The sequence below is a fragment of the Elephantulus edwardii genome, unplaced genomic scaffold, assembly GCF_000299155.1.
Source record: "Elephantulus edwardii isolate Elephantulus edwardi_28Jun2011 unplaced genomic scaffold, EleEdw1.0 scaffold00306, whole genome shotgun sequence".
In the NCBI taxonomy this organism is placed as follows: Eukaryota; Metazoa; Chordata; class Mammalia; order Macroscelidea; family Macroscelididae; genus Elephantulus; species Elephantulus edwardii.
In genome coordinates this window covers 1,217,982-1,245,646 of record NW_006400056.1, presented here as the reverse complement: position 1 = coordinate 1,245,646, position 27,665 = coordinate 1,217,982, and the positions used below count along the sequence as shown (strand labels likewise).

Here is a 27,665-nt window from a genome sequence, read left to right as displayed (position 1 = left end):
AGGCGACTCAACTGCACATAACAACAACAACAATGATTCGGTAGGGTTTTAAACTCATTCCCTTTTGAGATTCAAAAAGTGCCCTTTAACTAAGATGCGGAAAGACAGATGCCAAACCACGTGATCTCCATGGAATAGGAACTGAAAAGATACAAGGATCCTCCCAAGAGCCAGCACAGAGAGAAAGCCTCCCCCATCCCCAGCTGGTGCTCTAAATGAGACTTCTTGCCTCCTAAACAGTGAAGAAGTCGCTTTGTTAAAGCCATTCACTTGTGATATTTCTATACAGTTAAGTTGTTGTTTTTGTTGTTATGTGCCTCGAGTAATAGATGACTCATAGCAACCTGAACACTTGTATAACTTCCATCGTTTCTCCAGGTTCATAGGGTTTCTGGAGGCAAGCTTTTGGAAGTGGATGCCACTCCTGCTTCCAAGCTTATTTTAATCAGGAAGCTCCAGCAAACACTGTTCACTAGGGGTAACCATTATCACATTCAACACATCAGTGTCACAGTGTTCAGCATCACAGCAACCACGAGTTCTCTCTGTACTGTACAGGAAGTAGTACTATAAAACTGTAACTAAGACAGTGTATAGTTGACACACACATGCACATGTATCTAAGTACATATATACGGACACACTTAGGCTCTGTAACTGCTTTCTAACTCTTCTTGGCTGATGTGTGAGACAAATGGACCTGGGCTCCCGGGTTCAGGGCAGCGATGGGGGAGGGTGCTCACCGATGTAGCTCTTCAGAAGCGGGTCGATGGGATGGGGCTGGTCCGTGATGAGGAACTTCACAGCTGTGATGACGGTGCTCCGGGTATGCGGCTGGCCTGAAGGATTTGAGCGCGCACTTGGGAAGGTCAGGGACCCACCCTGCCTGTCCTTCCCACAGCAAACCCCTTCTCATCTCTCCAGGGGCTCATGGTATCATTTCCTTAGGAAGCACAGAGTGTACCCCAAGGTCTTTCTGCTGCACTTGAGGGAGTGAGGCTGCCCAATTCTGGGTGACTGCACTCTAAGATGTAAACCAGACTAGCAACCTAGGATGGTGGTCAGCCCAAAGACAGACCCTCACTCAGGCTTTGGGGGCCTGTGCTTGTCAGATACACTGCCTTCATCTATCCGGTGGCTGGTTCTGGTTGGGAAAGCTGATTGTTAATCTCTATTTCACATGTGAAGACACAAAGACCCAGAAAGATTAAGTTCATGTTGAAGATCACTCTCTAGATAAAAAATCCTAAGTGTTAGCTGCTCCATCCCCTAGGCCTGCAACCTCCAAACGACAGAGCTGTGCTTCAGGCAGCCTGAAGGCCAAGGGGAGCCCCCAGAACTCAGAACTTCCCAAAGCTCGAGGATGGAGAGCACTTGTTTGCTTTTTGTTTCACATTCTGGATAGGAAACCTAGAAAAAAGAGCAAAGAAATCCCAACCGTCTCTCTAGCCTGCCCCAGGACAAGCTGCTGCCATCACACAGTGTGACCTAAGTCTGAGCCTCAAGGCAGAAGTTTACATATCTTACTAGTCAGCCTTCTATTTTTACAATCATGGTCTTATGCAGTATTTGTCCTTAGGAGACTGAGTTACTTCACTCAGCATAATGCTCTCTAGACTCTCCCAGGTAATACTGTAGTTTACAAAATCATTGCTCCTTAGTATTGCATAGTGTGAATTTTGAATGCAAATAAATATTAAAAAAAAGTTTACAGTGTGGATTTAGGGTATGAATGAAAGAGTTCCTGAATTCAGACTTGGATGTTTTGCTCTTTCTATGTTGAGTAGATAACTATAATCAAACAGAAGGAAGTGATTTAAAAAAAGAAAAAAAGTAGCAGTGAAGTTAAGGAAAAATAAGGGCAAGAAAATGAAATGAAGGCAAGAGTGAGGGCATGAGGAAAATGCCATGAAGGAAATCTTAGGAAGTTGCTGGGAAGCGGGCCATTTGAGGCTATGAGACCCACAGGCCAGTGTTAATGTGAAACGTGACCAGCAAGTTGGCTCATCTGTGTGCCCGAGACAGAAGCAAACCAGCACTTGGGAAAAGCAGGGCTGTCCCTCATCCCACTGCTCTCACCTCCTGAGACACCTGGTGGAGAGTTACTGTGTGACACAGCCCCAACGTCCTCAAGAATGTCAGAGAGTGCTTTCTTAGGATTCCCGCAACCCAGTAAGGGCTTGACTGTAACGAATCACCCCTCAACCATCAACTCGTGTTAATTAAGCTCCATACATTGTTCCAAACACATTACATATATGACATCATCCAAGTGACCCTACTAAGGGACCAGCTGACCAGCCTTCCCTTTTGGGTTCTTCAATTCTCAGGGGCTTTTCCTCACCCTGCAACCCCACCACCTACCTTCTGCCTCTCAAGCTGCCAGACAACCTGGGGTGCCATATGTCCCCTGCGTTCTTGCTGTGCCCTCAACACCAAGTATGTTCACACATTACAGTTACATTTGCTCTTGGCCCAAGAGAGTTGTGTCTGACCACATCCTTATCCTCCTTTGCCAGGGAGCTGGTTTTATTCTCTTCACTTGGTGTTACCAGGCTTCTCATGGACTGAAAAGGGCAACGTGGAAATTCTATTTACCTGCTGAAGGGCTGTGTCTCCCTCCCAGGGGTCCTCTTTAGCAGGACTGGGAACGCTGTTCTAACCACTCCTCTGCCTCACCTCACTTGCATCCAGACAACTCACATGGCCTGAGAGCCTGGGACACTCAAGAGATAAACTGCCCAGCGTGCCCACACCCCTACCTGCAGCCAGCTGCTTCCGGAAGCGGGGCAGGAGGGAGGAGGGGTTGACCAGTACCAGCTTCCCAATGCACTCGGCCACTACGCTGCGGGCACCCTCCTCAGCACCTTCGCAGCGCTGAAACAGTAGAGCCCAGATGTCCTCCACATAGGGCTTCAGGCTGTCAGGCTGGGCAGCCCCCAGGGCCTCCCTGAGTGAGTGCAGCAGCAGGTACTGGCGCTTCGGCTCTGATTCCATTTGCCCCAAAAGGAAGGGCAGAAAGTCAGGTAGGCTGCCAGCACCCACGCGGCCCAGGGCGTAGGAGGCAGCTGCCCTCACGTCCTCGCTGGGTGACCCCAAGGCTTCCAGGAGTACTGTTTTCAGCTCCCGCTGTGGGCCTGGTCCGGCCACTTGGCCCACCTCAGCCAGAGAAAAGAATGCCAGCACCTTGACCCCTGTACTCGAGTCTGGCGACCGGGCATCACAGACCAGGCGGCTTGCAGTGCCTGCTGCCTCCTGGGGACAGGCGGCTGCCACGGCAGCGACACAGCGGGCCAGGGAGTGAAACACCTGCTTGTGCAGGCCTGGCCCGCCATCCCCATCCTGCTGATACACAGGGGCGGTCAGCAGGTCTATGAGCTTGGCGTAGGCCACGCACGGAGGCCGTGTGCCCACCAGCACCTGCAGGAAGCCCTCAACAGAGGCCAGCACACACGCAGGCAGCAGGGGTGAGCGGAGCAGCCGCAGGAGCTCTGAGAGCACAGGGCCACTGACCTCGGCCAGGGAGGCCGGCTGGGCCTGGGTCACAGTGGCGAGGAAGTCCACTGCCAGTTGGGCCACGTGCATGTCATTCTCGCTGATGAGGGCAGGCAGCTCTGCCAGCACGGCCTGGATGATGGGTGGTGGGAGGCTGAGGCCCTGGCTCTGGGCGAGGGCCTCCAGGGCTGCCAGCGTGGCCAGCCGCAGTGCCCTCTGGTTCTTGCGCAGGAATGAGGCCAGGATGGGCAGTGCCTCGGCCAGGATGGGCTGCAGGTCCACCCGCAGCGGGGACATGGCCACCAGCGTCAGTGCCTTGACAGCAGGCAGTCGGGTGATCTCGTTACGCAGACGGTCCAGCAGCAGCCGTAACATAGGCTCCAGCTTGTCCCCAAGCTGGTCACCCAGGTGGGCCACAAGGTGACCAGTGCAGGAGATGGCCTTCTCCTTCACCTCCTGGTCCAGGTCAGTAGCACGGAGTCGTGCAAGGGTAGCCGCTGACATCTCTGCAATGTATGGCTGAGGGTCCAGGTTCCGAGACTGGCCCAGTGGCCACAGGGCCCTGACCAGCTCCTGCAGCACTAGCAGTGCCTCGGCTGCGATCTTATAGAAAGGGTCGGCCACGCAGGCCAGCACGGGCGGGAAGAGGGTGGGCAGGTGCACGTGGAAGGCCTCAGGCGGCTCCGTGCCCAGCAGCCCCTGCAGAAAGGCCAGCGTGTCCATCCGGATACTAGAAGAATTGGAGCGATCGCCTAGTGAGAAGATAATACCTGCCGGGGGAGGGAGAGAGGTTGCAGTCCCAGATCACCCCATTCCTCCACTCCACTGAAGGTGCGAATGGAGCCCCCTCTGGTGCTGGAGTTGAACTGGGGTACCCCTGGAGTTGATGTGAGGTTCCCCAGAAGTCAGGGTTGAACTGGAGCTAGAACCAAGGGGAACAAAACAGAGAACACATCTGGGACCAGAAGGGGCCTTCACTGCAGCCATGCTGTCCCAGGGCAGGAGGTAAGGTACCACCTGGGGCTGCTGAGCAGGTGCTTTCCCTGGTCCAGGTTGCTCCCTTGGGGGTCCAGGGGCTCCACTGACGTCTGAGTCCCAGTTCCTGGTTCATCCTACCTGACACCAGCATGGCCATGTGCTCCGCCAGGCTGCCCGGGAGGACAGTGTCCAGCTCAGCAAGGAGGCTGAGACAACCCTGGCGGGTCCTCACACTCCGGTCTTTGAGCTGTTGCTTCAGGGCCTTAATAACAAGTGGCACCTATGAATAGATGGCGCAGTCAGGGACCAGGCAAGATTCTGCCCCCAAGTGCCCACACCAGGGCTCACCCAGGTATGTCTCCAGGGACATATGTCCCCAGGGGGGACCCAAGCATGGAGAGGCTCCCTCAAGCTTTGAGCAGTCACTGTGCTGGGCACGTGATTCCCATACCTATACTCTGTGAAAGCCAAACTCCCTCTCATCAAGTGGGTTCTGACTCATAGCGACCTTGTGTGTTAAGAGTAGAACTGGGAGCTCTGGTGGCCTAGTGGCAAGAAGCTGCACTGTAATCCCAGAGGTGGTGAGTTCGAATCCACCAGATGCTCTGCTGGAGAAGGAGGGGCAATCTCCTCCTGTACCAGTCAGATCCAATTTGACGGTACACATACATCATCATCATCATCATCATCATCATCATCATCGAGTAGAACTGAGTTTTCTTGGCTTGAATCTTTATGAAAACACACCACCAGCCCTTTATCTGTGGTGCTGCCGGGCGGGTTTGAACCACCCACGTTTGGATTAGTAGTGCAGACTAGGTGGGTCTGGGACCATTTGTCCCACCCAGGAACCTCAGACCCTGCAAGGCCCAATTAACTGATGGGGGAACAGGTACAAAGAGATTAGGTAGCCTCGTCAAGGTCACAAGCATATGGCGCTCAACCACAGGACGAGGGTGGGAGGGGAAGGTGAGCCAGTCCTTTCCCAGAGGATTACATCCATTCCCACAGCCTAATTGGCAGTGTTCCACCTCCACCCTACCTCTGCCATCTGATATGTGTGCCCCTGCCCGTGTCACACTCAGTGCAGAGCTCAAATGGGTGCCCAGAACCCAAGTCCCCTTCCACTGTCTCTATCATATCAGCCACCATATCACATACTTCCACAGAAACCTCAAATCATGGGCAACTTGGTCCCTCACCTCCACATGCAAACCATCAGCAAAACTTGATGACGCCATCTCACCAAACAAGCATCTCTGGTGTGACCCCTTATCTCTGTCTCCACTGCTGCCACTGAGTTCAAGGTAGTGTCGCCTATCACCTGGACTTCTGGTACTAGGCTGAGCTGCTGCAGCAGCCTCCCGTAACAGCCCTGCGTCTCCTCTTACTCTAATTACAGTTCCCTCTCCACACAGGAACGCAGATTGAAGCCACCTGAGGCTCCGCAGGAGAAGGATGGGCAATCTCCCATGTGATTTGCTGTCTCTGAAAACCCCTTGTAGGGTCAAGAATGGGTCGGTTCTGACTCAGTGGCACACAATAACAATAACTCTACACAGCAGCCAGTTTGAGTTTCTGCAAGAGTAATTTCCTCCAGTGACTTCTGCTTGCTATGAGGACATGACTGCCTGAGGTCTTTCGTATTGGTTGTCTGTGCATGCAGGAGGCATGTTCCTAGCACCGAGTGTATCCCAGGGAAAGCAGTACACCGTGAGGATTGAGCAAAAAGGGAAGGGTGCGTGGGCGGGTGGGTAGGCAGATAAGGAAGGGATGGCTGATGGACAGGTGAGGGGTGGAGATGAGTAGGAAAGTAGAATCACGTCCCACCTGTCCTCGCAGCATGTGGAGAATGCTGGCTCTCTGGGTGGGCTCATCCACGGCCTCCAGCCACCCCTTTGGGGGCCGTGTTTGCCGCAGCAGTGTGGCATAAGCCCCAAACACATCAGCCTTGACATTCTCTTCACGCTCCTTGAAGCGGCAAATGAGCGCAGGTGCCAGTGTGGAGTGGAAGTCTGCCAGCAGGTCAGGCCTCGAACTGATCAAGGATGCCATGCACTTGGCCGCTGCCCGGCGGACCTTCCAGCTCATGTCATCGTCATCACTGTACTCCTCCTCGCTCTCTGCGGGAGGGAACAGGAAACCCATGGATCCTCACACACTCCAGGGGACAGGGGCAAAGGCTGTCTCCAAGGATGGGGCTCACAAAAGGGGTAAAGGGATTGGTGGGAGGAAGCCACACCCTCCAAGTCATGCTACCTACCATCTAATTAACACCTACTGTGCACTGGCGTTGGCGCCAAGCACCTCAAATAAACCATCTCACCTTGGCATCATGTCAATCTTTCAAGACAAAGTCTATCTCTCCCCTATAGACATGAGGAAAGCAAGGCTCACAGAAGGAAGTGGTTTGCCTTACATTATACCAGTAGGGAAAGATATGAAGTTAAAGCAAGGTTCTTCTTCTGTCTTCAAACTGGCTATGGACTGAGCTGTGTTCTCAAAAAAAGTTATGCTGCAGTCCACAAAGATCCTACACCCTACTTTGGTGAGCAGCAGCTGGGGCCTTAAAAGCTTGTGAGCAGCTATTTGAGGTGCAAGGTGTCCTCCTGTCCAAAACAAAGAGGGAAGAAAAGCAGAGATGTATGGAGACGAGTAGTCCAAAGGACTGAGGGGCCCCGAGACCAGAACTCTAAAAGGCGTTACAACTGAAAAGCCTGTATTTGGGGGGGACAGGAGGTGGGTAAAATGAGGGACAAAATGAAAAAATAGAAAAAAGACCAGGCTTATCTGGGGTGAAAATATGTACAGACTTTGTACGTAAACCAGTATAAAATAAAAATTTTATTTAAAAAAAATTCAGCTGAAATGCTAAAAAAAAGCACAACAAAAGACTAGGTTTACCAATCTGATCGAGATTGGTGGAACTCCTAAGGCCACGGCCTCTAGTTAACCCCGGAACTTGGACTAAAACTCACCCCCATGGCTCAACTTTCAGCTAAACAATAAACCAGGCCTATTAGGTGAGTAATAAACCAGGAAAGTCTGATTAAAGACTTCACTCCTTAAAATAACCAACCATATAAAGTAAAAAAGGGCAGCATTTGTCCAAGGATAAAGCTCTGAGACCAGAAAGGGTATATATAAAAGAGGGTATATAAAAGAATTATGCTTCACAGGAGAAAGATGGGCAATCTCTTTTGTGAATACTACCTCTGAAAATCTGCCGGAGGGTCAGCTATGAGTCAGTTCCGACTTGATGGTACACAACAACAAACCACAAGAGAATGGTGAGACAATACATTTCTGTCATTGTAAGCAACCTACCTTGTAGTACTTTGTTATGACAGCCCTAGGAGACTAAGACAAAGCCCTTAACTTTTTAACTACCCTAGATTAACAATCTCCGTTATGCTGATGACACAACCTTGCTTGCTGAAACTGAGGAGGACCTCATGCACTTGCTGCGAAGGGTCAAGGACTGCAGCCTTCAGTATGGACTGAGGCTCAATGTCAAGAAGACAAAGATTCTTGCCACTGGACCAATTGGCAGCGTCAGGATGGATGACGAAGAGATTGAGAGTGTTCACAGCTTCAGTTTGCTCGGCTCCACAGTCAACACTCTCGGTACCAGCAGTCAGGAAATCAAAAAGCGTATCGCGATGGGAAAGTCTGCTGTTAGGGACCTCTCAAAGGTACTCAGGAGCAACAGTGTCTCTCTGGAGACTAAGGTGTGCCTGATACAAGTCATGGTATTTGCAATCGCTTGTTATGCATCAGACAGTTGGACAATGACTAGGGAGGACAGAAGGAGAGTGGATGCTTTTGAGCTGTGGTGCTGGAGAAGGGTACTGAATGTACCATGGACTGCCAGGAAAACAGATTCATCTAGGAGAGGATTAAACCAAGCTACTCCTTGGAGGCAAAGATTCTGGGGCTTCGTCTGACATACTTTGGACATGTTGCCAGGAGGGACGGGTCCTTGGAGAGGGACATCATGCTTGGGAGGGTGGAGGGACAGCGCAGGAGGGGAAGACCCTCTATGAGATGGATTGATTCGGTGACTGGGGTAATCGGGATGGGTGTGTCAGCGGCGGTGCGGTTGGCGCAGGATAGAGCAGGGTTTAGGGCTGTTGTTCACAGGGTCGCTATGAGTCGGAAACGACTCGACGGCACATAACAACAACAACAACAGAGGAACCCAAGTTTGCATTGAAGATTTGAAAGAATTCATTTGGATATAAGAACCATCCTTTAATTGCACAACATGCTGTGTGACATTTCACTGACTAGGATTCCAGACAGAGCGGTGACAAATCCACCCATCCCAGCTTAAGGATGTAACTCCTGGCTTCCCCACAGCGCTAATAGTCAGAAATTTCTGGGCACGTGACATTCCTGTTTTTCTGTTTTTTTCCTTTTTGGGGCAGTGTAACTTTTTTTTTTATTGTCATTCATTCATTGTTGCATATTTTCCTTCCTCCCCTCCTCCCCTTTCCCCAGTGAACTCTCTCTTTTTAAAAACATTCTTGTTGCACAATTTCCTCCCTCCTTTAGGCCACACTTTGCAATGTATCTCTTCCTCTGGACTACTTGTCTTACACATAATGGCTAATCATCTATTGCTTTTAAATAGTTCTTTTCTTCATCTGTTCCAATGCAGTGTTGATTATCTGTCTACTCTTTTCTTATTCTTGTTCCAAGCCCCCATGTCAGTTATGATTTATAACAGTGTTATTATGCAGTATTTATCTTTTGTGACTTAGATATTTCATCCAGCATAATGTCATCCAGGGTCTCCCATGTTCTGTTATGTTTTATGTGTTCCTTGTTTTTCAGTGCTGTGTAGCATTCCATTGTGTGAATATACTATACTTTTTCTCTTCATTCATTTTCTGATGGGCACTTGGGTTACTTCTATCTCTTTGCTATTGTGAATAGTGCAGCAACAAACATGGGTGCACATACATCTGTTTGGATGGCAGTTCTGGTTTCATTAGTTGTTGTTTTTTTGTCCCCTTTCTTTATCTTTTCTTGTTGTGCGGTATCCGTTTGATCCAGCTGGCACAAGAGGATATTGCCCATCCTTCTCCAGCGGAGCATCTGGTGGATTCAAACCATATGCCTTCAGAATTGCAGTGCAGCTTCTTGCCCCTAGGCCACCAAAGCTCCCTCTGGTTTCTTTAGGGTATATTCCTAGTAGTGGAATTGCTGGTTCAAATGGTATTTCTAGCTCCAACTTTTTGAGAAAGCACCATACCGCCTTCCATAGTGGGTGCACCATTTTACATTCCCACCAGCAGTAGGAATCTCTCCACAACCTTGCCAGTGTTTGTTGTTTGCTGCTCTGTTCAACTTTGCTGTCATTGCTGAGGTGAGGTATCTTATAGTTGTTTTGATTTGCATCTCTCCGTTAGCTAGAGATTTTGAACATTTCTTCATGTGTCTGTCATCTGAATGTCTTCTTTGGTAAAGTATCTATTCATATCATGTGCCCATTTTGCTATTGGGTTGTTTACCTTTTTCTTGTTGAGGTGCTGAAGTATTCTATAAATTTTAGATATGAGTTCCTTATCAGAAATTTCATTACTAAATTTTTTCCCAGTCTGTGAGTTTCCTTCTTACCCTATTGTAAAAGTTTTTGGATGTGCATAGGGATTTGATTCTTTGAAAGTTCCATTCATCTATTTTATCCTCTCCTGGTTGTAGGTTTTTCAGGATGCTTGGAAGACTGTTCATACTGTGGATTAGGGCTTCTAGAGTTCTTCCAAGCTTTTCTCTGATAAAGTTTATAGTCTTTAGTTTTACTCCTAGGTCCTTGATCTACCTTGAGTTTTCTACAGATATTTTTCCAATTTTGCCAACAGCATTTGTTAAAAAAGGCTGTCATTTCCGCAATTAACTGATTTAGTCTCCTTGTAAAAAATCAAGGTAGGCAGATCTACCATAGGTAGATAACTTATGAATTCTCAATTCTGTTCCTTTGAGCTGTGTGTCTGTCACTGTATACATTGTTTTGACCACCATGGCTGTGTAGAAGGATTTGCAGTCGGGGAGTGAGAGGCTTCCTACCTTGTTCCTCTTTTTCAGGAGAGCTATACTTATTTGGAAGTCTCTTTCCATTCCAGATAAAGCTGGAAATTACCTTTTCCATCTCACTGAAGAATGGAATTGATATCTGTATTGGGGTTACATTGAACTTGTAGATTGCCTTTGGGAGAACTGTCATTTTCACAATATTGAGTCTTCCTTCCCAAGAACATGGTATATTCTTCCATTTCTCTAGGTATCTTTTTGTTTCTTATAGTTGTTGTTATGTGTCATTGAGTCACCTGTGACTCATAATGACCCTAAGTATAACAGCCCTAAAACCTGCTATATCCAGTGCCAATCTTAGTGTCTCTAACACACCTACTCCCATTGCCCCAGTCATTAAACCAATCCATCTCAAGAGTCTTCCTCTCTTGCGCTGTCCCTCCAACCTCCCAAGCATGACATCCTTCTCCAAGGACTGGTCCTGTCTTGCAACATGTTGAAAGTATGTCAGATGAAGCTTCAGAATCCTTGCCTCCAAGGAGCAGCATGGTTGAACCTTCTCCAGGATAAACCTGTTTATTCTCTTAGCAGTTCATGGTATATGCAATACTCTTCTCCAGCACCACAGCTCAAAGGCATCAATTCTCCTACTGTCATCCCTAGTCATTGTCCAGCTCTCTGATGCATAGCAAGTGATTGCAAAGACCATAGCCTCTATCAGGTGCACCTTAGTCTCCAGAAAGACACCATTGCTCTTCAGTACTTTGGATAGGTCTCTGACAGCAGACTTTCCCAATGCAGTATGTCTTTTAATTTCCTGGATGCTGGTGCCAAGAGTGTGATTGTGGAGCCAAGCAAACTAAAGCTGTTTACAATCTAAGTCTCATCACGATGCTGCCAATTGGCCCAGTGATGAGAATCTTTGTTTTCTTGATATTGAGCTTCCATCCATATTGAAGGCTGCAGTGCTTGACCTTCTGCAGCAAGCGCTTCAGATCCTTCTCAGTTTCAGCAAGCAAGGGTTGTGTTATCTGCATAATGCAGATTGTTGATGAGTCTTCCTACAGTCTTGATGCCACATTTCTCCTCATAGAGCCCAGCCTACTCTGTTCTGCATATAGATTGAAAAGCTATGGAGACAGGACACATCCCTGGTATACACCCTTCCCAGTTTTGAACCATGTAGTGTTCCCTTGCTCTGTTCTGATAACTGCTTCCTGGTCCAAGTATAGGTTTCACAAAAGCACAATCAATTGTTCTGGGATTTCCATTCTTCTTAGAGTTAGCCACAGTTTGTTGTGGTTCACACAGTCAAATGTTTTTGTATAGTCAATGAAACACAGAGATGCCTCTGATAATCCCTACTTTCAGCCAAGATCCATTTGACATTAGCGATAATATCCCTAGTACCACAGCCTAAAACCCTAAACCCAGCCTGCACTTCTAGCAGTTCTCTGTTGATGAGCTGTTCCAGTAATTTTTGGATAATCTTCAGAAGAATCTTGCTTGTATGTGATATTAATTATATTGTTCAGTAATTTCCACACTCTGTGGGATCACCTTGAGTGTTTTGTAATTTTCTTTGTATAAGCTCTTTTGTGTCTCTAGTTCGATATGCTGCCAAGTATTTAATCTTGTGATTAGCTATTGTGGTGGGTGTTGTTTTTCTTAGCTTTTTTTAAAAAAAATTTTTCTTTGTCACTGCAGAGAAATGCAAGTGATTTTTGTATGTCAATCTTATATCCTACCACTCTGTTGAATGGGTAGACTATGTCCAGGAACTTTCTCACAGAGTCTTTTGTGTTTTCTAAGTATGCTATCATATCATCTGCATATAGAGATAGTTTTACCTCCTCTTTGCCAATTTATAGTCCTCTTATTTCCTTTTCTTGTCTTATTGCTCTTGCTAAGATTTCCAATACAATATTGGATATATTGTATTGAAAATATATACAGCTTCTTGTATATATATTCTTTAATTCTTCATTATGCCCAGAAAATTTTCTTCTACAAATTCTTCCACAACTCTATCAGTGCCTTTCCCCCCCTTCTTCCCTTTGTGAGATTCCAATTATGCACATGCTATTCTTCTTGATGGTGTCCCACATTATTCTTAGGTTTTCTTCTTCTTTCTTCCTTTTTGATTCTGTTTTTTTGTTCCGGCAGATCAGTGGTGAGAACTCTTATCTTTGTTTTGGTATTTCTGTGTTCTACCTCTGCTCATATGTCCCTCCAACATATTGACAGCATCTGAGACACTGGTCTTCATACTCTGCATTGCAGTCTCTAGTTTTCCAGACTTTCTAATGCCTCCTTTGTCTTATATGCATTGTCTTGGATTTTTTTTTTAAAGTTTCTCTTGACTTTTGCTTGTTTGTTTGTTGTTATGTGCTGTCAAGTCACTTGTGACTCATAGTGATCCTATGTACAAAAGCTCTGAACCCTACTCTATTTTGAGCCAACTTTATTGTCTTGGACACACCTATCTCCATTACCCCAATCACTGAGTCAATCCATTTCATCCAGGGTCTTCCTCTCTTGTACGGTCATTCCACCTTTCTGAGCTTGATGGCCCTCACCAAGGACTGGTCCCTCCCTGCAACATGACCAAAGCAGTCAGACTTTGGAACCCTTGCCTACAAAGAGCAGCCTGGTTTCACCCTTTCCAGGACAAACCTGTTTCTTCTTCTAGCAGTCCATGGTATATTCAATACTTTTCTCCAGCACTACAAATCAAAGATAACAATTCTCCTCTGTCATCCTTAGTCATTGTCCAGCTCTCTGATGCATAGCAAATAATTGCAAAGACCATGGCCTGAATCAGGAACACCTTAGTCTCCAGATTGACATCATTGCTCTTCAGTTCTCTGGAAAAGTACCCCCTAACAGCAAATTTTCCCAATGCAATTCATCTTTTGATTTCTTAGCTGCTGGTACCAAAAGTGTTGGTCATGGAATCCTGTAATTCTTTGAATTAGTTTTTCACCCATTTAAAATATTCAATCATTGTTTTTTTTAATTTTCTGTCAGAAAGTTCCAACAGATTTTTTTTTTCTTTAGGAAATCCCTTGATTCTGTGTTTTGATCAGGTTTTTTGGGTAACATCTTCCCTTGGTTTTATGTAGAGTGTGCGTGCAGTAGCCGGCTTCTTCCGTGTCATTGCTGTGGTGATTTCTTGCTTGGGGGGCCTAGCAGGACCTTAATCTGATGACCTTCACTCAGGAGCTCACTGCTCTAAGGACAGCTCACATTGCCTGAATTTTTCTCTGATCTCAAGGGGAGACTTGCTTCAATTGGGGAGCTCAATACACTATTAGAGAAAGGCAGGACAACTCACACTGCCTGTAGTTCCTTCCTCTCTGGTCCTGTGGGAAAGTTATTTGGGTCTGGGGACCAACTGCTTCTGTTCCTCTCTGGTTCTGCAACTAAGTTCTCTGGAGTGGATGGTTCTTTTTTCTGGTTGCTGCTCTCTTTCCTGAAGTCTATTGTTCTCTTTGGTCTGCAGAGTGATGCAGCCAGATTCCTCGACTCTTCTCCACTCTGATGGTTCAGGAGGAAGGACTTTGTCTTGACCTTCTGTTCTAGGACTGTATTTCTGTAGCTGCTGATTGCTGGAGCTTTTAAGGTAGTGTGTGTGGCTGATGAAGCAGAATGATGTCTCAAGCAAAACCAAAGTCCTGGCTGGATTCTGAATGTTGTTATCCATCCCCCCCACCCCCCGCCATGGCCTAGCACAGCAGGCCTCATAGTGCAGCAAGGTCCCAAAGGGCGTTCTCCTCCTCTGCTGGCTTTGGGTAGGGCTCGGGGTGCCAGAGGGGTGGTTGGGAATCAATGGCGGCATCACCTGTTAGGATGGTCTGTGAATTAGTCCCCTTCTGGGCCAGCAAGCTGCTGCAGTGTGGTTTCCTGTTCTATGAGCACTCTTTTCTTTGGCTGGGTGGGTAGTGGTGGTGGAGCAGAGCTAGAAAGTCCCTGGGAAAGCTGCCTCCCACTCCACCCTTTAGCCCCACGACACTTGGCTACTTACCTTGCTCACTGAATTCGCTGTCCTCAATCTCCATCTGCTCCTCATCCCCATCACTGTCATAGTTATAGTTTGGGTCATGCTTGAGGTACTGAAGGCAAAGGTTGGTGACGGTGGGCACGTGAGGGCCCATCTCCTTGGGGCACCTACAGGTGGGATGAGGGAAACTCCACTGGGTCCAGGTGGGTTGGGTTGGGAATGGGGATGAAGAGTGAGCCCTGGACTGTCAATGCTCTGATGTCACTGCCCTCCTTCCGGTCCCACCACTTCCCAAGAAGCCCCGTAGTCCTGCCTCTGTCTCTATGCTGCACCTACTTCCTCAGAAAGGCCTCCAAGGCCTGGAGGCAGGACTCCCGGAGCTCGTCATCATCCACACTGCAGAACTTGTCCACCAGGGGCACCAGGCGGTTCAGATGGCTGCCTGCAGGGACAGCAGGACACTGACAATGAGCAACTAGCCCAGGGCCTCTGCAGTCCCCACATCTTGGCCTGTCCTGGCAGCCCTGAGAACAAACCTTCACCAGAGACCTGAGAGCCAGGCGGACACAGGTTCTAGTCCCAACCAACCAAGAGCTATGGGGCCTCAGGAGTGATCACACTACTCTGACCCTCAGTCCACTTATCTTAGGGGCAAAATCAGACAAAGTTTGTTACAGTTGGTGATATGACATAGGTAGAGGCAAGCGAGTTCTGGCATGTGGTGGATACTCAGTAAGTAGCAGCTGTAATCTGTTCTAGTCTGGAACTTCCCAGTGCCTGAGAATTCTAATGTAATTCTATATATAGAAAATGAAAACGAATCCACAGTGGACTGGCCAGTGGTTGCAGGAAGACACGAGGGAAGGGGAGGGCCTGGGAAGGAAACTTTTGGGGTGGTGAAATATTCTTTGTCAGTTGTGGTGGCAGATTCTTGAGTGTATGCAAAGTTAAAATACTGAATTATATAGGCTTAAGACATTGTAGTTTCTAAGATGTAAATGATCACACCATAAAATTGCTTAAAAATTCAGATTTGGCTTTTGAGTTTGTACTGAGGTATATTTGCTAAGTACGTTGTTATGTGCTGTGGAGACAAGAGTCCTTTCATAGCTGACCCTCCAGTTGTTTTTCAGAGGCTGTAAATCAAGAGGGGATTGCCTGTCTCTCTCTCACGGAGCAGCTGGCCGACTGGCAGCCTACCGATTGGCAGCACGACGTCATACCACTAGGCCACCAGCCTGTAAGTATAGAACATATTTAACAAGGTGGTGGTATCATAAAGAACTATTTCTAATTACCCACGAGGAGTTCTGGTAGCCTAGTGATAAGAAACTGTGCTTCAATACCAAAGGCACGCGGTTCAAATCTACCAGCTTCTCTGAGGAAGATAGACAATCTCCTCCCTTGCTATTTACTGTCTCTGAAAATCCGCGGGAGGGTCAGCTATTAGTATTGACTCGACAATTACCTAGGAGCCTGTGGTAGGTCCAGAGGTGGCTAATCAATGCCCCTGTCCCTTCTCCCCACCCACCGCAGGGTCCTGCACTAGGCAGTTCAGCAGGGTTCAGCAGGTGCTCAGGATAGTACACTCTTCGCCCTGGATCCACTCCAAGCCTACAGCCCTTGGCTCCTTCTTTTTTTAAAAAATTATTTTTGTGTGTGTGTGTGTGTGTGTGTGTGTGTACTGTCAAATCAGATCTGACAGGTACAGGAGGAGACTGCCCCTCCTTCTCCAGCAGAGCATCTGGTGCATGTGAACCGTCTACCTTTGGGATTGCAGTCCTTGGCTCCTTCTTAACCCCTCTGCCAGGATCTCTCCCAGCCCCTCTACACCCAGGCCCCGCCTCTTGCCAAGGACCCGCTCTCTTAAACAGGTTGTGGGTCAGGCCCCGCCCCTTGCCGAGGACCCATCCCCTTCCTTACCTAGGCGGTGGCCAGCTAGGCGGCCTACGCTGCCCAGACACTGGATCAGGGTGCGCACTGTGGCAGGGCTGGCGGGAGCCACCTGAGAGTCGGGCAGCTGGTCCAGCAAGTGGTCGGCGAGTTCGATGAAGAGGTCGGTGCTGCAAGCTGCCGCCAGGTGGCCGAGCGCCCCGACAGCCCGCTTGCGCACAGCCAGGCGTGGGCTGCTCAGCTGTGGCAGCAGGCAGTGCAGGAGGCTGGCGTGGAAGGCGCCCAGTGGGGCGCCCAGCCTGTGGGGTCCGCGGGAGAGAAGCGTCAGGCCAGCCACTAGAAGCAGCTTCCCCATCCCGTCCTGCCTTTCACCCGGAATGGTGACAGCCACTGACCTTTGTGAAACGGAAAGATACCCTGCAACTGTGAGGCGCAATTATTACTACTTCTGATGGCTTAGCGGAAAGGAGCTGCGCTGTTAACCCAAAGGCACGAGGTTCAAATCCACAGCTGCTCCGGGGAGGGAGATGGGTGGTCTCCTCCTATGCGATTTACTCACTCCCGAAAAGCTGCAGGAAGGTCAGCTCTTGGTGGGTTCTGATTTGATGATACACAGTTGCATGCTTCCTGGCCATCCTGCCAGGCCTATGCCAGGACTTGAACCCAGGAGTTTGGGCTCCCAGCCAGGGAGACCACCTGACAGTTATGGTAGGTGGGAGTTGGGTTCTCCTGTGGGGGACAGAGGTTTAAGGTATCCAGGCCTTGCCTCAAGGCCCTAGCCACATTCTGTCCTCCTCTGATACAAGGATGATGTCAAATCTACCTTTACCTGGTCACTCCTTTGCTTAACCCCACAGGCTCCCCTGTCCCTCTGGATAAACTGAGCTCTGGGATACAATGTACCTCTCTCACCACTCCAAGTCCAGCGCTTAAATAGGACCTGAATTCACTTGTTCATCCATCCACCTCCCACATTTTCTCCATATTGCTGATGGAAAGACTAGTCATAGTACAGAGATATGTGCACAGTAGTCCTCAGTCTCTGGCCCAAACCCCTCACACCTTCAGGATAACTTTCAGTGTCCCCCTCCTCAAAGGCTCCTGCCCACTCAACCCTCTGGTTTCATCTCTCCACAACCACTTCCCTCAGCTCCATGACCACCTGGCAGGACCTGCAAGATGCCACCTGTTCTTCTGCCTCTTCCTCTCTGCTGGGACAATCTCTCCACAGCATTCTCCTGTGCCCACCAAACTTGGCTAAGTGACCCATTCCTGAAGGTTCAGTGGTGGCAGGGCCTCTCAAGGAAGGTACCCTGTCCCTTGCTGGGTTAGAGGCTCCTCTGAACTCCTAGAGGCCCTACTCGTATCCTTACTGCTTACAGTTTTACCATGTTTTCTTTTTTCGATGGTGAGCTCCTTCATATGCTCATCCGCAACTCTCTATGCTCAACACTAGTTCACATCTGATATAGTCAAGTCTTGGGAGGTTGCATAAATGAATGAAGACTTAAAAAATGTTCAATGTTTTATCTGGTGTATTATCATAGTATTTGTTTTCCACAAACTCTGTAAACTTTCTAGAACAAGGAGAATGCATTGCTTTCGTTTTTGTTTTGATGGTTATGATAATGATGTTGATAATCTATATAAACAATTGGTTACAAACACTTGGGCAAGGGATCTGCCCAGTTGGGGTGCTAAATAGAAGTTTGTTGGTTAAAAATTCAGCACATAATTTTAAAGATGAAAAGTCACTTTTATGTGAAAAGCAAGGTGCTGCGTAATTTAAAACAGACTCCTGGCGACCTTCTGTGTCTACGGAGTAGAACTGTTCTGTGAGGTTTTTTGGCTTTATGCATCTGAGAGCTGGACGATGAACAAGGATGATAGAAAAAGAACTGACGCCTTTGAGCTGTGGTGTTGAAAGAACACCGAACATCCCATAGACAGCTAAGAGAAGAAATGCAGATGTCTTGGAGAAGGTGCAGCCGGAGTGCTCTTTGGAGGCAGGAATGATGAGGCTTTGCTTCACATACTTTGTGCATGTTGCTAGGAAGGTCTGTTCCTTGGAGAGGGACATGATGCTGGGAAGTGTGGAGGGTTGATGAAGGAGAGGAAGACCCTTGACCAAGTGGATTGATGTGGTGACTGCCACAATGCGCTCTTGTGTGTCATGAAGTGTGTGAGGATGGCACAGGATAGAATAGGGTTCAGATCTCTTGTTCTAGGGTTGCTATGAGTCATACTTGACTTGATGGCACCTAACAACAACAACAAAAATTTTTATAGAAGAGGACAGCCAAGCCTTTCTTTCATGCTCCAGTCTTTAGGTTTGTGGTCAAGTGCAGGCTGTGTGCTTCATCAGGGGACCTGACCTTAAAACAGAAGCCCAGAAGTTGTTGTTAGGTCCACTATGACTCTCAGTGACCCTACGAACAATGGATATGAACCACGCCCTATCCTGCACCATCCTCATCATCTCTGAATGCTTGAACCCATTGTTACAGTCCCTGTGTTAATCCGTCTCCCTGAGGATCTTCCTCTCTTTCTCTGACCTTCTACTTTTCTCACGTAATATCTTTTCCCAAGCAATCAGCCCCTTCTAACAACATGTCCAAAGGATGAGATGAAGTTTTGCTATCCTCGCCTCAAAGGCGCACCCTGTTTGCACTTCCTCCAAGATAGGTTTGTCCTTTTGGTGGCATATTCAGTACTCTCTGGCAACACCACAATTCAAAGGCATGGGTTTTTCTTCAGTCTTCTGTGGTCGTTGTCCAGCTTTCAGATGCATAGGAAGCAACTGAAAATACTATGGCTTATATCAGATGCACCTTAGTCTTTAAACCGACATCCTTGCTCTTTAGCACTTTGGAGAGGTTGCTGATAGTGGATTTCCCCAATGTAGCACATCTTTGGATATCTTGACTGCTACCAAGTGTTGACTGTGTAGCCAAGTAAAATAAAATCTTTGACAACTTCATTCAGTCTTTTCCCCACCTTTCATGATGTTGCCCATCAGTCCAGTGGTGAGAATTTTTATTTTCTTGATGTGGAGATGTAAGCCATATTGAAGGCTATAACGTTTGATCCTCTGTGGTAAAAGTGCTTTTTAAAAAAATATTTTATTTTATTTTATTATTTTTGTGTGAGTGTACTGCCAAATCGGGTCTGACTGGTACAGGAGGAAATTGTCCATCCTTCCCAGGCAGAGCATCTGGTGGATTTGAACCATGCATCTCTGGAACTGCAGTGCAGCTTCTTGCCACTAGGCCACCAGAACTCCCCTAAAAGTGCTTTAAGTCTCTGCCACTTTCTGCACACAAGGCTATGTCATCTGCATATCAGGTTGTTGATGAGCCTTCCTCCCATCCTGATGCCTCATTCTTTTTCAGAGAGTCCAGTTTCTTGAATGATAAGGAGAAGGGATACAAGCCTGACACACACTTACTCTGATTTTGAATCATGCAGCATTCCCTTGCTCTATTTGAGCAATTGTTTCTGGTTTATGTAAAGGTTTCCCACAACATTATGAAGAATCCCAGCACACTTAATTGTTCTCATTAGAAACCTACACAGAGAAGCCTGGACATATCAGGCCCCAAAAAATAAGATAAAGAAAGAAGCATATGGGAGGGGAAAATGCAACAAACATGGTCTTTACCGACAGACACTTGAGTTAAAATCTGAAATACTGCTGTTTACCGACAGTGTGGTCCTGGACAAGCTATGCATCCCTGAGTTGCTATATACTAAAGTTGTGATAGCTGAGTTTTTCCTTGCACGGCTGCTGGAATGGCTCCTGATCTCCGAGCACAGAGCCTCTAGCACAGGGCAGTGGAGCTGGTTCCGTGAACCTGAGCCTCTTCTACTTCCTCTACCTTCCCCTCCCATCCTCACTGTCTTCGGTGGCCTCCATACCTGCTCAGCATGTCAGAGAGAATGTCCAGGGCTTCCAGCTGCAAAGCCACGTCCTCCTGCTGGGCAATGGCACTGGTGAGCTGGCCTGTGATTTTGCGGCACACGTTGGTGGCCAGGCTGGAGCCTGCACAGGGCACAAGGCAGATCGTGAGGTCCAGGGCTGGCGAGAGATGGCCTCCAACCCTGGTCTATTCATCTTTGCTCTGGTTGGGTTCCTCATGCCATGTCCCCAAGAATCCTGTTGATCCAGGGAAGTCATGACTTGAGTGATCTAAGCAAAGTCTGACTCATATTCAGGCCAAATTAAAGGAGACAGCTATAGGAGCAGAGAACTGGCAATAGACCTGCTTGACTTGCCCACCCTGCCCTCAACCTCCACTTTCCTGCCCTCAGAAGAGTTAAACACTTGCCTTCTCATTCCCCTTCATTGTGAGAAATGGTCAGGTGACTCAGGTCTAGCCAATAAGTAGACACTTCCTAGAGGCTTCTGGGAAAACTTGTCCTTATCTTATGAAAGGTACATAGACATCAACCCTATAACTAAATTATTACATGAATTGCTGAAAAATTTGAGCAGCTGATCCTTCCAATGTTACAATGAGAAGGGAAAGCCAAACTCAAATCATCAAGCTGCCACTAGTTAAATTTTTCTGTTGCTTTCAGATAAAAGCCTTCTTAATTGGTGTACAGTCACGGGCTTAAAGAGATCTAGATCTCGATTTCCTATCTGGCATTTGCCTTAGGTAAGTCCTTTTTTCCTTCAGAAGACCTCAGTTTCCTCATCTGTCAACTGGGTTGAAAAATAAGAGTACCTACTCCCTGAATCCTGGGTCCAGGGGTTTGGGTACCTGTGGCGGCAGGGGGGAGCTCCGAGAGGACCGTCTTGAGGCCGATGCCAGCGATGTCTCGGAGCTGTTCCTTGTCTGACCGCATGTTGGCACAGAGGGTGTCCACAATGGTTTCCACCTGGTACTCCTTCACTTTGCCCACCAGAGGACCCAGGCTGAGCAGAGAAGAGAGGAAGCTGCAGACTCAGCCCGAGTCCATCACCCCTTGTGCCCATACTGCTTTGTGCCATGTGGTTATGTTGTTGTTATGTGCCGTCGAGTCGCCTGCGACTCATAGCGACCCTTTGTACAACAGCCCTAAACTCCGCTCTGTCCTGTGCCAATCGCACTGTCTCTGACACTCCCATCCCAATTATCCCAGTCACTGAATCAATCCACCTCATAGAGGGCCTTCCTCTCCTGCGCTGTCCCTCCACCCTCCCAAGCATGATGTCCCTCTCTAAGGACCGGTCTCTCCTCACAACATGTCCAAAGTAAGTTAGACGGAGCCTCAGAATCCTTGCCTCCAAGGAGCCACCCGGTTTAACCCTCTCCAGGACAAATCTGTTTGTTTTCCTAGCAGTCCATGGTATTCTCAATACTCTTCTCCAGCACCACAGCTCAAAGGCATCAGTTCTCCTTCTATCCTCCTTGGTCATTGTCCAACTCTCTGATGTATAACAGGTGATTGCGAAGACCATGGCCTGTATCAGACGCACCTTAGTCTCCAGAGAGACACCACTGCTCTTCAGCACTTTGGAGAGGTCCCTAACAGCAGACTTTCCCATGTCAATGCGCCTTTTAATTTCCTGGCTGCTGGTGCCAAGACTGTTGACTATGGAGCCAAGCAAACTAAAGCTGTGTATAATCTCAAGAGGGAAAAACCATGGATCTACAGGGAACCTCCTGCTTTGCCACAAAGAGAAGACCCTTGGGGTATACCATGGCACCTCCAAAACCTGCATCTCAGTGTGTGGCCAAACCACTAGATTCAGGAACCTCAGCTGGAAGTCATAGCCTGCAGGGCTTATTAAAACCTACCAGGAGCCCCGCTCCCAGAGCTTCAGATTTAAGAGGCCCGAGTGAGCCTACACCCTTGGAAGAGTCTGCACTTCTGCCAAGTTCCCAGATGCTGCAGCTCATCTGAAGATGGTATTTTGAGGACTCTGAGTGTGGAAATGGATTGGCATTATCAGCAGACTTTCACTTTCCTATGAAATGTCAACAAGGTCTCCAGGTTATTTGAATGCACAGTTGGAAAGGGGCTGCACTAGACTCACAGTACTGGTAGTCAAGAAATCAAAATAGATGTTGCAGTAGGGAAATTAGTTGCCAGGGACCTCTCCAAAGGGCTGAAGAGGAGGGACACTAGTTTAAAGCCTAAGGTGTGTGTTATCCAAGCGATGGTCTCTTCGATTGCTTGCTACACATCTGAAAGTTGGATAACAGAAGAAGAATCGATGCCATTGAATTGTGATGTTGAAAAGTAATGAATGTCCCACAGACTGTCAAAAGAATAAAGAGATATCTTGGAGAAAGTGTAAACAGAGTGTTCCTTGGAAGCAAGGATGGTGAAGCTTCATCTCCCATACTTTGGGCATGTTGCTAGGAGGGGTCCGTGGAGAAGAACTTCATGCTTGGAAAGACAGAGGGTCAGTGTTAGAGAGGCTGACCTTCAACAAGATGGACTGGCACAGTGGCAATTGCAGCGGGCTCAAGTCTATCAGAGAGGGTGAGGAAGGGCCAGGATTCAATTGGGCCCCAGGGGGGCATTCTCAACTGGATGGCACCTAATAACAACAGCACTAGACCCAGGCTTACAACCTTAGCTGTGCCTGCTATCACCCACCCAGGCCTTCATCCTCAACCTCTCAGCTCCTTCAAGCACCCAGTATCTTGAATTTGAACACTGAAGGATGGGTAAAGAATACTCAGATTTAGCATGGGCTACAGATGATTCTAATGCACACCAAAAAGTCTAAGCTGACTCCTTCCACTTCTTTCTCCATCAGCTCCTCTCTCTAAAGATATCACTTGGTCCTGTCTGCTGTATTATTGATTTTCAACAACACAGGCATTCTGGAAGTTTGTGGGGACTTCCCCCCCATCATAACTATGGAGTTAGTAACTCTGACTTTTTTTGGAGGAAGGAGAATTGCCTCATGACCTGTAAAACATTCTCACATCTCCTTGAAAGTCATATACAAACAAAAATCTAAAGAAATTAATTAAAGATATCTAAAGCATAATAGCATTTTTACATATAAACAAAAAACCACAAAGTACTCTATCTTAATATGCACTGATTCTTCCAAGAATGCAATTATAGGGTAAGTTGGGAGAAGATAGTATTTTGTTTTCTGGACAACTTTATCAGTTGCTTATCATTTCAGAAAGTCTTGTCATTAAGTGTAATGTCACTTGCGGGTCTGGGTCCCTGATCCACCACATCCGTGTTCATCTCTATTGCCTGTGTTTCTCCATAACAATGCTACACATAGATGCAGGCATCAGAGGACTTAGTTGTCATTTCTCCTGTCAGTCTGTACAAGCATCTACATATTGAGACACATGTTATTATATTATAAATTACTTCCTTTCTATTTCTCCTTTGCATTTTGTTGTTGTTGTTGTTAAGTGCCGTCAAGTTGCAGGTGACTCATAGCGACCCTATGAAGGACAGTCCTCGAAGCTTGGGTGCCTTTCATCCTCTCTCCAGGTTCATAGGGTTTCCGGAGGCAAGCTATTACGGAAGTGGATGCCACACCTCCTTCCACTGCATTTTAGATTAGGGTATTTAACATACCATTTTGAAGTCATGTGTATAGGTGGGCTATCTTTTCTATAAATTTAATGAAAAGGAGAATGATCATTATAAACTCTTTGTTTTAGAAAAAAGGATTCTTCTGGTGTTTGACCCTATTACCATTTCATAGCCAGAGAGAGATAGATCCTCTCTGGCCACAAACCTAACCTAACAAACATCCTGTCTTGAATAAAACCTCTTACTGAGTTACCTCTGCTATTAAGATAGATTTGAGTTTCAGGAAAACAATCTAGAAAAATTCCTGGGCCCAGCTCACAGAGAATATGGGTACAAATTCTCACCCTGTTGACACCTTAACCCTACCAGAACTAGTCTGGGACCATAATCTCCCAAAGACCAGGGCGGAAGGTGCCAGAGTCCCCCTAGGTCCCTGCAAGCCCCTACCACACTGGTCAACTCAACTCTGTCAAGTCAGGTCTGACAGGTCAGCTCAACTCTGCTGCCAACATCCCGACCTCTGCCTGAGTGGTTTGGTTTGGTTTTTTTTTTTGGATCAGAAAAAGAATAACGATTTCCTACCTACCCCAGGAACATCCCTCAGCCAGTAACTACTGAGGAGGGGTGTTGAATTAGTAGCCCTTAAGCTGGGAATATTCCGAGGTGTGTGCTCCACACCAGCTCCCCGAGGTCCCCAGCAGGAGGATGCTCTAGATGTCCATAGTAGTAAGGGGCTTTATTGCACAAACTTTCCTGACTCCTTCCCTTCCCTGCCACATAAAGTTGTACTTAAATCTTTGTCTGGAGGCTGGCTCCTGCAGGAACACAGGCGAAGGTGCTGATCAGCTTCACTGGAGTCCCAAAAGCTGCTCAGCAATTATGTTTGCAGAGTCTGTCCCCCAAAGGGGAAAAGGACCCGTGGGGCACTCCCACACCAGGCCAGCGCCCCCTCCCTGTCCCCAGGCTGGGCTGACACTCACCACTTGACAGCCAGGTTCTGCACCTCCCCGTTCTTGTCCTCCAGAAGCTTGAGCAGCATCTTCACCACCTTGCGCTCACTGTCCTCATCCAGCTGGATCGAGTCCTTCTGCAGCTCCGACATCAGGTCGCTGGTAGCCATGAACCTGAGCACAGAAAGCAAAAGATTGCCTACCAGGTCTCTGACCCCAGGGATTTGGGGAAGGTTTTAGAATCAGCCAGAAGCAACTCTTGATACAAAGACTGGAAGCCAAGGCTATTTGGGTTACTGCTCATAGTGACCCCAGTCACAACATGTAACGCTAGGAGGTGGCATGGCATATTGGCTAAATGTTTAGGGGTGCACAGTTCGCAGACTCTGCCATTTATAAGTAGGTAAATGCAGCAAGTCTTAATTTCACTGGTCTCAAAAATAAGAAAGTAAGGGGGATATGAAATGCTTGTTGCAAAGACCAAGAACTTCAGTTATCACTGTGAATTATATCTTAACATCAAAACCCCACAACTTGTATTCAGGATTGTACTGGAAGTGCTTGTTATGGCAAAGCTACAAGATAAGGAAATAAAAGATATCCAGATCAGCAAAGCGATGGTTAAACTGTCGCTTTATGCAGATAATATGATAGTGTACACAGAAAACTCCAAAGACTCAACCAAAAAACGTTAGATCAATTTAGTAGATCAATTTAGCAGAGTGGCAGGAGGTAGTATCAATATCCAAAAATAAGTGGGATTCCTCTAAAGTAACAAAGAGATGAAATCATTGACAATTAAGATCTCTTCTCCATCTATCATGATGTTGTCTTTTGGCCTGATGGTGAAGACTTTTCCCCCTCTTAATGTTGTGATGTAACCCACAATAAAGGCTTTAGTCTTTGATCCTCTGAAGCAAACACTTCAATTCTCCTAACTTTCGGCAAGCAAGGTTGTGTCAACTGTACAATGCAAGTTATTGATGAGTCTTCCGCTAAGCCTGATGCCATATTTTTCTTTACATAGCCCAGCAAGTAATTTGTCCTGTAGACAGATTGAATAGGTATTAAGAATGAATACAGCCCTGACACACACCTTTACTGATTTTAAACCATGTCATACCCTCTTCTCTGTTCACGTCACAGCTTCTTGGTCTAGGTCTAGGTTTCATATTAGCACAATTAAAGAGTTCTGGGATTCTTATTCTTCTTAAAGTCAGCCATAATGTATATGCATGTGTATGATTTTATGAACATATATATTCATGTATAAAAATAAAGCACATGGGGGTATACAGTTACAAATATTCTTAGACATAAACACCTTCTAGATTGGGTTTGAGGGATTAAGACCGCAGTCTTATTGAATATCTCATTCAATTGACATAATATAATTATTGTTGTTATGTGCCGTTGAATCGTTTGCGACTCATAGCGACCCTATGTACAACAGCCCTAAACCCTGCTCTATCCTGTGCCAATCGCATTGCTTCTGACACACGCATCCTGATTACCCCAGTCACTGAATCAATCCACCTCATAGAGGATCTTCCCCTCCTGCGCTGTCCCTCCACCCTACCAAACATGATGCCCCTCTCCAAGGACCCTTCTCTCCTTACAACATGTCCAAAGTATATCAGATGAAACCCCAGAATCCTTGCCTCCAAGGAGTAGCCTGGTTTAACCCTCTCCAGGATGAATCTGTTCGTTTTCCTGGCAGTCCAGGGTACATTCAGTACCCTTCTCCAGCACCACAGCTCAAAGGCATCAATTCTCCTTCTATCCTCCCTAGTCATTGTCCAACTCTCTGATGCATAATAAGCGATTGCAAAGACCATGGCCTGTATCAGGAACACCTTAGTCTCCAGAGAGACACCATTGCTCTTGAGTACTTTAGAGAGGTCCCTAACAACAGACTTTCCCATCGTAATACATTTTTTCATTTCCTGGCTGCTGGTGCCAAGAGTGTTGACCATGGAGCAGAGCAAACTGAAGCTATGAACAATCTCAATCTCATCGCCATCCATCCTGATGCTGCCAACTGGTCCAGCGGTGAGAATCTTTGTCTTCTTGACATTGAGCCTCAGTCCATACTGAAGGCTGCAGTCCTTGACCCTTCGCAGCAAGTGCATGAGGTCCTCCTCAGTTTCAGGAAGCAGGGTTGTGTCTTCTGCATAACGCAGATTGTTGATAGATCGTCCACCAATCCTGACGCCACACTTCTCCTCATGAAGTTATATATCCTATTTTGGTGAATTGTATCTGGATTATTTTAAAAGCTTGTAAGTGGTCATCTAAGATATAATAATGAGTCTTTAATCATTTGGAGGAAAAGAGAAAGAAAAATACCAGACTCAGAGAAGAAACAAGTCTATAGAATAAATAGATCAGAGGAGCTTGATGGTACCCAGATACCAAGAATGCTCCTTCTAATTACGGTCACAGTAGATGGATCCTGATAGAATGTGTGAGAAATGTGGAAGAGAATCTCAGACTCCTAAACAAAAAAAATTGCTGGATTGATTGTTTGAGCCACTAATCAAGGTCACCTTGAAGCAGAACAATAGGATGGCTCACACACAAAAAGAATAATATCAACCATAAGGACTATGCTCCTTTAAAAAACAATATAAACAAATAAAACACCTATATGATACCAGCTGTCAACAATTATTTTAAAACAAAGACAGAATGTAAGGGAGCTGGGAAACTAGAGGAATGGAAGCAAACAACCAGAAAAGAAAGAATGAAAACGTTCTTGTTTGGGGAAGAGTGCAACCAATGTCACTGAACAACACGTA

The 27,665-nt window shown here is 47.0% G+C and overlaps 1 protein-coding gene across 1 annotated transcript in view; it reads right to left on the bottom strand.

Moving 5' to 3' along the window:
• CAND2 (cullin-associated and neddylation-dissociated 2 (putative)) overlaps window positions 1-27,665 on the bottom strand; it is a 54,680-nt gene that overhangs the window by 15,542 nt on the left and 11,473 nt on the right. Inside the window, exons 2-11 of the mRNA XM_006901047.1 lie at window positions 24,895-25,038; window positions 21,172-21,326; window positions 20,324-20,447; window positions 16,436-16,704; window positions 14,849-14,954; window positions 14,533-14,679; window positions 6,304-6,592; window positions 4,612-4,753; window positions 2,763-4,265; window positions 744-839 (exon numbers count right to left, since the gene is read on the bottom strand). Coding sequence (XP_006901109.1) covers window positions 744-839; window positions 2,763-4,265; window positions 4,612-4,753; window positions 6,304-6,592; window positions 14,533-14,679; window positions 14,849-14,954; window positions 16,436-16,704; window positions 20,324-20,447; window positions 21,172-21,326; window positions 24,895-25,038 — 2,975 coding nt within the window. The remainder of the gene's footprint in view (window positions 1-743; window positions 840-2,762; window positions 4,266-4,611; window positions 4,754-6,303; window positions 6,593-14,532; window positions 14,680-14,848; window positions 14,955-16,435; window positions 16,705-20,323; window positions 20,448-21,171; window positions 21,327-24,894; window positions 25,039-27,665) is intronic.